Below are 11,888 nucleotides of genomic sequence, written 5' to 3'. Positions count from 1 at the left end.
CATCCCACCGTGGAACGCAAGTTCGTGACGCAACCGAGGGAGCAGGGCATCCCACCGTGGAACGCAAGTTCGTGACGCAACCGAGGGAGCAGGGCATCCCACCGTGGAACGCAAGTTCGTGACGCAACCGAGGGAGCTGGGCATCCCACCGTGGAACGCAAGTTCGTGACGCAACTGAGGGAGCAGGGGATCCCAACGCCTTCCCCGTTGTCCGAACCAGGCAATGGAGATCTTTGGCTGCAGACCCAGATGTTCTCCGCCTGGACCAGTGGTGGCATGGATGGCCGCCCAATGCACTATGCTGTGGCCGAAGTTTGGGGGTTGAGCCTGAAAGAAAGGATCTGTCAGTGTCTGCTGGTTGTATCTAATGTAGCCTTTGAAGGCAGCTGAACGCCACCGCCCCATTGCTTTTATGTGTTCTGCCGGGAGGCCGCTTGCAGCTGCCGTGGTTGCTGCACCGATACAAAAGGAATGCCCAGAAAATTGTGCCGGGTCACCTACACAAGCATGGATGGCCTTACGCAATATTGAAACAAATTGGCAACGGGTCATGGGGCGGCCTGATGCATGAATGGGAGGGCCTGGTCCTGGAGGACGTACCTTCAAGAATTTGCGTGTGTCCGCGACCAGGCATGGTCCAGTGTGTGGGGAGGGGGCTAGACTTAGCGTGGTACCCCTACCTAGTTGATCGGTTTTGGAGGCTCGGATTTTGACTTGTAGCATGCGCCTGTCAGGGTTGATATCAGCCACAGACAAGCCCCTGCGATGAGATGACAATGTGCCCCCAACGCACTCTCCGATACGGAGCGCACCAAGGAAGGCCAGGGAGAAGGCCGCCCTGAATAGCCTAATCTCATAGCTGGACCAGCAGATACTGGGGAGCACATCCAATATCAGCCGGAGGATCTCAATGATTACTGTCCTCCTCTTATCTGGAATGGGCGGGTGGGAGTGACGCCACCCTGCAAAGCTTCCTTACGTGGAAATTGTTACAGGGGTCTGGGAGCCAAAAACAGTTGCTGAAGTATGAGAAAGCAGCCTTGTGCAGGCTGATTGTCTTAAGGGGCCATGCCTCTACGCTTTAGGTGAACTATTAGAACATCATACTCCTTAGCTGCACGTCTGCGTCGTAAACCAAACTTATCTCTGAACCCCTCGAATTGGGACCATGCTCCGGTGTAGGATTGCAATGTTGATGGTGCAAGGGGGCTCAGTACCCCTGCTGTCACTTCTCTCGACCGAGTTCCCAAGGTCCTCCGGAAAGGCTTCTGGGAGTTGATCGGCCTCGGGTGCTAGGTCACCAAAACGCTCCATCTGAAAGCGAGACAGGGCATCTGCAATGTCGTTATTGAGGCCCGGGATGAACCGCGCGGAAAAGGTGATGTTACCTTTCAGACATTCCAGCACGAAGAGACGGAGCACGCGAATTACCCTGTTGGATTTTGCAGATTGCTTCGCCATGATTCTTACCACCGCCTGGTTGTCTGACCAGAAGCACACCTTGGTGTCCTTGAGAAGGTCCCCCAAACCCGGAGAGCTACTAGGATTGGAAAGAACTCAAGAAAAGTTAAATCGCGTGTAATGCCCTCCGCGTGCCAAGATGTCGGCCAAGGCTGCGCACGCCAGTGACCCCTGAGGTAGACACCGAAGCCAGAGCGACCAGAGGCGTCAGAGTGCACCTGTAGCTGCTCCTTAAGCAGCAGCCAATCTCGCCAAAAGGATACCCCATTGTAACTTTTCAGGAAGGTCAGCCACATTTTGAGGTCCTCCCTTATGGTATGAGTGACCCTGATGTGGTGGTGGGGGGCAACACCGCCAACCATGAGACGGGCTAGGCGTGCGCAAAAGGCGCGACTGGGCGAGATAACCCTGCCTTCAAAATAGAGGTGTCCTAAGAGTGTCTGGACCTGATGCAACGTAGTCGTTTTCTGGGCCATCGTGGTGGTAACCAATTCCCTCAACGTGGCGAGTTCGGCCAGGGGCAGGCAAGAGGTTTGGCTGACAGAATCCAGTTCAATACCCAGATATGATTTGAAACCTAGCAACCAGAAGTCCCTGGGGTGGACTGGTAACAAACGGAAGGCCGATTCGATGTCACATTTTGCCATGAGCGCGCCCGAGCCGCACTCCCTAACCAGCCTGATTGCCTGATCAAGAGATGCATATTTGACTGAGCATTGTTCTTGAGGATTGGCATCATTTACTGACCCACCCTTTGGGTAAGAAAGGTTGTGTATTAATCGAAACTCGCCTGTGGCCTTCTTAGGCACGATACCTGGTGGAGACACTATGAGGGTGGGAAATGGAGGTTCTGAGAAGGGACCTGCCACTCGCCCCAGCAAACGTTCTTTGGTGATCTTCTTCTCAGCAATGTGTGGCATATCTCAGACAGACTTTTGGTTGGGGGGATTGGTGCATGAAGGGGTGACTACCACTGGGATGTGGAAACCTTCCCTAGAGCCCTCCTAAATGTATTTTGCTGCCTCTTTATTGGGGTACTGGAGTAAAAAGGCAGCATTGCTGATATAGATACGGGTGAGGGGGCTAGGGAAAGGAGAACACTATTTGCGGGCATTGTTTTTGCTTTGCAGTGTGCCAGAGGAGCCTGTAGAGGCTCCGGCCTCTCTTTTGTCTTGAGATGTGCCTGCGCCTGATCCGCGGGAGCCTTGAAAAAACTTCTACCCCCAAAAACATTTTGTGGTGGGGTGAGATCCACTACAGCGCTCGCATTTATGAGCAAATCGGCATTTTTCTCTGAAGCAGGAACCGTTGTTATACTCCCAGCAAGATCTCTTGGGGGCCTTGGATTGGTATTTGGACTGTTTCACATTGTCAGACCCTTTCTTGAAGAATGGGGCAACCAACTCAGACCACACGTCATCATCTTCGATATCCCATCTAGCTGTGTCGTCCCCTGCCGCCCGCTCCCTGAATGCCTGGTCATAGGCAAGTGCCGCCTCCCCCCCCATACATGGCTTCAGCCTTTAGGATGATAAGTAGGTAGTTGGTCAGGTGCCAACCCCTGTCAGGGTAACTAGCGACTATAATACCCATGTAAGTGGTGTATGCAGTGAGCCAATTACGAAAGGTACGCTCAACACTCACTTTTTTATCTTTTTTCCTCTGCTTGGCGGATTTAGATTTTAGGCATGTCGAAGAGGCAGGGGATAGCAGATCAAACAAATCCACAAACTCCCCATTAAGGATGCGTTCCCGCAACTTCTCGCACAGGCGAAGGCCTGGGGGCTGGTCAGTTCTTTTGAAGTTGGATTTCCTAATGCTACCTCTGGAGTCAATGCCCTCCTCACCACACAGCGCAATAGCACCATGTTCACGCCTGTGCCTCCGGTTGCGGCACCGCCAGACCCAGTGCGGCAGCCCTGGGGCGTGGGGGCCTGTAACCCAATAGCCTTTGATGCTCCCCCCCGTGTACTATCAGTGGAGCTGGACCTACCTGAGGAACTAGATGATCCAGAAGAGTCCCTCTTGGACTTGTGGCTCTCCTCCTGGATTTGCGGTGTTTCCTCCCACGATGACGCGATCTGTGCGACTTAGGGATGATGAGCGTGATGCGCCTTCCTGGACACGGCGGTCAGCGGAGCTGCTACTGCGCCCTTGCCTGCGGCTGTGAGGTGACCCAGAGCGCCCTGTGCGCGAATCCCGCTGCTCCAGGCGGCGCCTCAGCCGGGCAATGGTCCTATCCTTACTGTCTCCACGCACCGGGTGCGAGGGACTGCTACTAAGGCAGGAGCGGGTAGAGGAGGAGCTCTCTGTACATCTCGGCTTGGCAGCCGAGCCCTTGCCGGCGCGACTCGCCATGGCTAGTGGGCTTATGGACCCAAAAGACCCTCTAGGTGCTGCTGCCCTCTTGGGCGCGGTCTTCTTGGGCTGCTCCTCCCTGGTCGCACGCGCCTTACGCTGTTCAGTGGCCTGTATCTGGGCAGGCTTGGTGGACGCGCCCCTTACAGTGCCCCTTCTAATGCGGGGCGGAGAAGCAGCCTGACGCTTTGGTGGCATGGTGTGGGGCTAATAGAGTAGGGTATGCTAGGGAATCCGTAGAACAAGGGGGGGGGCAATGATTGGTAGAAAATGCCCGCTATCAATTTGCAAACACACACTAGTGATAAAGGTAAGGGTTCAAATAATGGGAGGGGAGGAGATAAGGCAAGGACTGAGTCGCAGCAGGGATCGCTACTAAAGGCTGCAAAATAAAACAAGCAATAGTTTAGAAAATCACTGCACAGATTTCAGTTGAGGTCCATGGGCAGTCTCCCCTCGTCGATAATGAGCGCGATGCCTGCTGTCCACTGCACCTGCTGGCAAGCTATGATAGTGAGATGCAAAACCAATACTTACCTGATGAGGCCATAGGTGCGCCTAAGGACCACCGAAGCATGACCGCCCCTGCAGCCAGATCCAGGATGGCCGCCGCCATGTAGTCACCGGCGCAATGGCTGCTGCCATGCGATCGCCATTGAAATGGCTGCAGACTTGGGGCCACCACTAAGCAGGCCCCACCACGGTTTATGGGGGGGTGGGGCAAGCAGAGGCACACACTGTCCCCCGGGGCCATCTGGGGGGGGAGGCGGGTATGCCCACCAGCTGCAGAGGTCCCCCCCGCCGCCGCCCAGGGGAGGTTCCAGGGTCGCCAGAGGCCTGGTGTAGGCCATATGAGGCGGCAGGGCCTCCCTGCAGCCTTAAAGGCTGACCAAAGGTGGGGGAAGGCCATGCGGTGTGGCCCGCGGCCCCCCCACGGAATGGGGGGGTGGCAGGAAGGCCCCCGCCGCCCAGGGGAGGCTCCAAAGCCGCTGTAGGCCCAGCTAGGCCGCACTATTCAGCAGAGCCTTTCCGAGGCCCGGTTACGCCTCCCGGAGCCGGGGAGGGCACGGGCCGCAGCCCGCGCCCCCACCCCCACCCCAGCGATTGTGCGTGTGGCGGGAAGGCCCCCGCCGCCCAGGAGAAGCTCCAGGGCCACCGGAGGCCCGGCTAGGCCGCAAAATGCGGCAAGGCCTCGCCGAGGCCCAGCCAGGCCTCCCTGCGGCCCAGGCAGCCCTCCGGAGCCGGGGGAGGCCGCGTGGCAGGGCCCGGGGCCCCCCCGGCGGTCGCGGGGGTGGCGGGAAGGCCCCCGCCGCCCAGGAAAGGCCCCAGGGCCGCCAGAGGCCCGGCTAGGCCGCAAAATGCGGCAAGGCCTCGCCGAGGCCCAGCCAGGCCTCCCTGCGGCCCAGGCAGCCCTCCGGAGCCGGGGGAGGCCGTGTGGCGGGGCCCGCGGGCCCCCCCGGCGATCGCGGGGGCGGCGGGAAGGCCCCCGCCGCCCAGGAAAGGCCCCAGGGCCGCCAGAGGCCCGGCTAGGCTGCAAAATGCGGCAAGGCCTCGCCGAGGCCCAGCCAGGCCTCCCTGCGGCCCAGGCAGCCCTCCGGAGCCGGGGGAGGCCGCGTGGCGGATGTTGGTTTCTGCTTTGCTTCACTGTGCAGCGAAAGGGCTTGTCACGAGACAGGTGTTTACATTCCACAGTCTGTACTGTTGGAGTTTCTCACGGGAAAGGGAAGCTGGATGTGACGTACACTGGTTTCCTGTTTTTCACTGTGTGATTCTCTCCGAGCTGTCGAGAGGATGCTTTTCTGCTCCGGCAGAGGCAAGATGTCTTTCTGTAATATACCAGCTTTGAACTGTAAATAAAGCAATATAGAGTATGCAGCACGTACTCCTCATCCTTCCGCTGGGCACGAGACTCTGCTTTAAATGAACACGTGGTTATGGGCTCCAGAAGTCGAATCGGAGTGCCGGCAAAGGATCGGAATGCAGAGGGACAGATCGGAACGGTATCTGCTCTGCGCGTAAAAGTGATTGATGAGGTATGTGCTACTGCTCCGGGCAGCCTGCCAGCTTCTAGTTAATTGCTTTATGGCTGGACTTTGAACATTTAAAGCCGTTTTGCCGGGAACAGGCAAAAGGCTCCCAGGCACAAGTCACTATGCTGGGGAAATCGAAAGTAACTTTTAAGTGCGCTTTTGGAATGAAGCAGCTGCAGCAGTGACGCAGCAAGATTTAAAGCAGCATATATGACGCTGAAGGCTAATGCCAGAGTCATGATGGCCCTTCAGGATGCTTGTGGGATTCCTACGCTCAACAAGAAAAACCATGCCGACTGGGTTCTGTATGCAGAGGCAATTCTGCGGAAAGAGGGTTTGTTTGAGGTGATTACAGACCCCCCCCCCCAGTTCCAGTTACAGATGCATGGGAAGCTAAGGATTCCAAAGCACGGGGAACGCTTACATTGATAGTATCCCCAGAAGAGCTCTGTCTATTGCGTGATAAGACCTCAGCCAGAGAAATTTGGGACGCTTTGAGAGAGGCTCACTTAAGGACAGAAGCTGGATCTACTATGTTTTACTTTAACAAGCTGCATAATATGGCTCTTGCTGAAGGTGGAGATGTGCGTTTACATCTGATGGAGATGCAAAATCTGAGACATGAGCTGCAACAGAGAGGACTGAACTTTCCAGAGGCTGTGTATTCTTTCATGATACTACAATCTTTGGGTTCAGGTTGGGAGTCTGTTGCAACCCAGATTGCTGTGCAGCCAACCGCTCAGCTGACAGTGGACTATGTAACTGCCGTGATATTGAATGAAGCGGATCGCCGGGGTGCTAGCTGCATGGGCAAGGGGGAGTCTTCACAGACGTCGTCCCTTAGTGCAGTGGAACCACCAGATGGCGCCAAAGCTTTGAAGGCAGTGAAATGCTACTCGTGTGGACGTCTAGGCCATATGAAGAGGGAATGCAGATATCCCAGGGCCAAGACAGAGCAGCGCAGCGAAAGCTCATCGCGTGGAAAAGGCCGAGGCAAAGGCAAAGGTCCGGTGTCTAGGACAACGCAGCACAAGGCTATGGTTTCACGCTTCACTCCAAAGGCTGCAGAGGTCCAGAAGACGTCTAGATCTTTCTTCGTTGTTGATTCAGCGGCAACCCACCACATGTGCAACGATAAGAGACTGTTTGTGTCTTTTACACCGCAGGAAGGTGCGATTCACCAGGCGGATGACCACACTATTCCAAGTAAAGGCTACGGAACTGTTGTTCTTCACAGTTTGGACTTATCGATACAGAATGTACTTTATGTGCCAGACGCCAATCATAATCTGCTCAGCGTTGGACAGCTGAATGAACGGAACATTGACGTGTCCTTCAAGAACAAGAAGTGCATCATCACAAAGAAAAATGATTATGTATTGCATGCTGAATATGTTGATCGTTTGTTTGTTTTGTATTATGATGATGTTGAAAAGGATGACACTTGTTGCATTGCAGGTTCTAACAAAAGTTTGCATGCAGAATGTATTCATGATTTTCATAGAAAATTTGGTCATTTGCATTTTGAGGCAGTATCTAAAATGCCTACCTTGGTTGAAGATATGACTATTAAACCCTGCAGGTACCACATGAAGTGCAAAGCATGCGCAGCAAACAAGGTGAAAATGGCTGCGAAAGGTAAGGTGTCTAGTAGGCAAGCTACAGAACCATACCAGATTGTTCATGCTGATTTGGTTGGACCACTAGCGCCCTCTTTGGGTGGAAATAGGTACTTCATGGTTCTCATTGATGCATTTTCTAGATATATTTTTGTGTACAATCTCAAACAGAAATCAGAGGCTTTTCCTAGGTTCAAGGAATTCTGTGCTTGGTTGGAAAATGTGCATGGTAAGAAGATAAAGACTCTTTTCAGTGATCGCGGGGGAGAATTCACTTCTCAGCAGTTTGAAGCTTTTCTGACTGAGAAAGGAATTCAACACGATTTGTCTAGTCCTCGCTCGCCATGGCAGAATGGACTTGCGGAACGGGCAAATCAGACATTGCTTCAAGGGTTAAAAACTTGCTGCATGATGCCAATCTTCCAGAGAATTATTGGGCCGAAGCTCTCTCGTGTTTTGTTTACAGTTACAATCGCAGGTTATCTTCAGCGATTGGTTGTACCCCCTATGAGAAGATGTTTGGCAAGAAGCCATACATCAAACACATGAAGATTTTTGGTTCGGACATGTGGGTTCGCTCACCACAAAACTCCAAGTTAGACAAGCGTGGATTGCATGGTATCTTTCTAGGTTATCAGAAAGGGTCTTACAGAATAATGATGACTGACTCTAAGACAATAAAGCTCACGAGAAGTGTTGAGTACAATGCAAAGTGGGGGGAGAATGTGGGAATTTTCCAATGTTATCCTGATGACGGTGATAAGACTGAGGATAGTCAAAAGCAACCACAACAACCCACTGATGAAGATTCTGAGTCTGAATCTGAAACTGAATCGGGTGATTCAGAGGATTTCAAGAGTGCGAAAGCCTCTATGCGACCCTCTGAAAGCTCTGATCAAGAATTGGAGGAACCATTGTTCACAATAGGTCGTTTTTCTCCTAAGAAGGAAGAGGAGAATGTTGAAGACTTAAGGCTAATTCGTAGGTCACAGAGAGCCACAAAAGGCAAACCTCCAAAGAGATTTGCTGATGAGTTTGCTACAATAGCAGTAACAGCTGTTAAAAGCTCCAAGAAGGTATTTGAACCTTCAAGTTTCCAAGAAATCCAGGGTTTGGATTCAAAGGAAGCTGAGCCATGGTTAAATGCCATGAAGGCTGAGCTTGATTCCTTAGAAAGGAACAAAACATGGGAACTAGTTCCAGTAGTTCCAGGAATGAAACTGCTTGGAAGCAAATGGGTCTTCAAAGCGAAGACAGATCAAAATGGCAAGATAGTCAGACACAAAGCCAGATTGGTAGCCAGAGGTTTTGCACAGGTACCAGGTGAGGACTATCACGAGACCTACTCACCCACAGTGAGATATGAAAGCATTAGGCTTATGCTCAAGCTAGCTGCAGAGGAAAATTTACACATTAGTCACCATGATATTAATACAGCTTTTCTGTACGGATCTCTGAATGAATCACTTTATATGCTTCCACCTGATGGCGTACAGGTAAAACAGGGATTTGTTTGTGCTCTGAAGAAATCCCTTTATGGTCTCAAACAAAGTGCACGGTGTTGGCACACAAAACTCACTGAAGTATTGTTTTCTCTAGGTTTTCAGCAAGGGAAAGCTGATCCATGTGTATTTGTCAAAGAGGAGGGGCAAAAGAAACTGTACTGTTTGTTTTATGTTGATGATTTATTATTCTTTTGGAAAGATGTCGCAATGTACAATAACGCCCTAGCTCAACTAAAAGAGCACTTTGACATGAAAGATCTTGGTGACGTAAACAACTACCTATCTCTGGAAATAGAGAGAGATCAAGATGGTAACATTCTAGTACACCAGTCACGAAAAATTGCTGATGTGTTAAGCAAACTAAACCTGATGGATGCTAACCCTGTAGACACACCGATGACAACAGGTTATCAGGTAGATGACACTGAAGAAGCGTTTTCTGACACTACACTGTACAGAAGTGTTCTAGGCAAGCTAAACTTCATTGCCAGATGTTCAAGACCTGACATTGCTGTTAGCTGTAATTTGCTAAGCAGACAAGTCAACAATCCTAGTGTCAAGGATTGGAAAGCTCTGAAACGCATAGCGCGGTATTTGAAAGGCACTATGCATTACAGACTGAGACTTAACAATCAGAAGTCTGGTGGTCTTGAGATATTTGCAGATGCAAGTTTTGGAAGTGACACTGCAGACAGGAAAAGTACGTCTGGAGTTTGCTACATGTACAATCAGGGTCTGTTTGATTGGTCTTGCAAGAAGCAAACAACAGTTAGCTTAAGTACTTGTGAAGCTGAACTGAATGCACTGTCTTATTCACTTAAGGATTGTGAATGGTTGTTACAATTGTGCAAAGACATGAAAATTCCTGTCAAATGTCCAATCCAGGTTTACCAGGACAACAAAGCATGTTTGGCTTTGCTGAATTCGGAAGGTTGTAAGCAAAGCACGAAGCACTTGCAATTGAAGGTGCAACATGCTAGGGAATGTATTCAGAAGGGACTCGTAACGGTGTCCTATATGCCAGGTAATGAAATTCCTGCTGATGTATTGTCCAAGATTATATCAAAGGATCAACACTGTACCTATGTACAGAAGTTGGGTTTGTACTGATATTGTACGAACACGCTGCCCAGTGATGTTCACAGAAAGGGGGAGGATGTTGGTTTCTGCTTTGCTTCACTGTGCAGCGAAAGGGCTTGTCACGAGACAGGTGTTTACATTCCACAGTCTGTACTGTTGGAGTTTCTCACGGGAAAGGGAAGCTGGATGTGACGTACACTGGTTTCCTGTTTTTCACTGTGTGATTCTCTCCGAGCTGTCGAGAGGATGCTTTTCTGCTCCGGCAGAGGCAAGATGTCTTTCTGTAATATACCAGCTTTGAACTGTAAATAAAGCAATATAGAGTATGCAGCACGTACTTCTCATCCTTCCGCTGGGCACGAGACTCTGCTTAAAATCAACAGCGGGGCCCGCGGCCCCCCCCCGGCGATCACGGGGGCGGCGGGAAGGCCCCCGCCGCCCGGGGGAGGCTCCAGGGCTGGGGGACACGGAGGAGCCCCCCCGAGGCCTAGTAAGGCCTCACGAAACGCCGCGGGCCTCCCTGCGGCCTAGAAAAGGCCATCTGGGGGCCACCAAGGCCCTGGGAGGTGACCGGGGACCCCCCTCCACCACCCGCCGCACCCCAGGGCCGCCAGGCCTGGCGGGGGAAGGGAAGGGGCTGCGCGTGGCGTTGCCTCCCCCCCCCGCGGCCCACACGCCCCCGCAGGCATGGGGGGGCAGCTAGTGGGGCCCCCGTGCCACCACCCAACACCCCAGGGCATCAGGGCCCACCTAAGGAAAAGGATCCCCTTTTGAAGGGGTATCCTGAAGTCCATTACCCCCGTTATCCCTTGGGATCCCTCCTTTTGGAGCGAGGAAGTCCAGCGACGTCCTTCCTGGAGAAGCTCTGGAGCCAAGTGTGGATTCCTAGGTAAGATCCTCCCTCTATTGTGTGGGCAGGTAATCCCTCCCCTACCTGGCCTGGTCTCCTTGGCAACGCTTCCCCCAGGTGGGATTGGACAACTGACTGAGGTAGGTGGAGACCTCCAGGTATCCCACCTGAGGGAAGGCAAAGCCAAGCCTATGCTGTTGGAGCCGCTCCAGATCTAGGGGCTGCACGCGTCCACGCAAAGGGCGCCCCCCATTTTAAGCGGGGAGCGGTCATTATTAATCTAGCGAATTGTTCGGAATAGATAGATTTAATTCCATTCAGATATTCTGAGCGAGTATCGAGGCAGCTTCTTATGTATTTTGTAACTTGATGCAAGAACCTTCCCTCTCAGTCTCAGTCACCTCACTGCTATGTTAGGAAAGTGATACTGGCCTACCTTGGAAGACTGTTGTAAGAAAAAAGTAGGTTTTTTAATTGTACCCATGGTTTTTCAGAACCTATGGCTTGTCTAACTGATGCACTTACCTGAACTCACCTTTTACATGCCTTCTGAGGACATCAATTTTTCTTTTTCTTCCATGCTGCCCCCAGCAAAGGAAATTTTTGTGTTTCATTTGTGTTCCTTTGCATACTTCTGTATCTGTATTTTATTTTGTTGTACTTAGCTTTGGGGAAAAACCCTTAATAGACAAATATACAATGTTTAAATTGTTATATTGAACCAAAAACAGAGGTGCCACACTACTGGCAATTGCAAGTTTGAGAACACTGCTGGAAATTAGCATGTTGAATCCTAAGATCATCTGTCCAGTGGTTGTTGCTTCTGCTCGGATGAATTGGATAAAATGATTCTAGGGTAATTAAATGTTGACCTACATATCCATTTTTCATTTTCATATACAGTGGTACCTCGGGTTAAGAACTTAATTCATTCCGGAGGTCCATTCTTAACCGGAAACTGTTCTTAACCTGAGGCACCACTTTA

The 11,888-nt window shown here is 51.7% G+C and overlaps 1 protein-coding gene across 1 annotated transcript; it reads right to left on the bottom strand.

The window, feature by feature from the left end:
• Positions 1-349: 349 nt before the first annotated feature.
• On the bottom strand, positions 350-4,870 carry LOC308578358 (uncharacterized protein). Its single transcript, XM_081178625.1, has 2 exons — positions 2,768-4,870; positions 350-2,723 (listed from the first exon to the last, which is right to left on the bottom strand). Exon 2 carries the CDS (start codon positions 2,379-2,381, stop codon positions 1,467-1,469), a length of 915 nt encoding a protein of 304 aa, XP_081034751.1. The 5' UTR covers positions 2,382-2,723; positions 2,768-4,870; the 3' UTR covers positions 350-1,466.
• Positions 4,871-11,888: the final 7,018 nt, after the last annotated feature.

Source organism: Podarcis bocagei (assembly GCF_964188305.1).
Source record: "Podarcis bocagei genome assembly, chromosome: W".
Lineage (NCBI taxonomy): Eukaryota > Metazoa > Chordata > Lepidosauria > Squamata > Lacertidae > Podarcis > Podarcis bocagei.
Note: the sequence above shows the minus strand (reverse complement) of the source record. Positions and strands in the feature narration are given on the sequence as shown.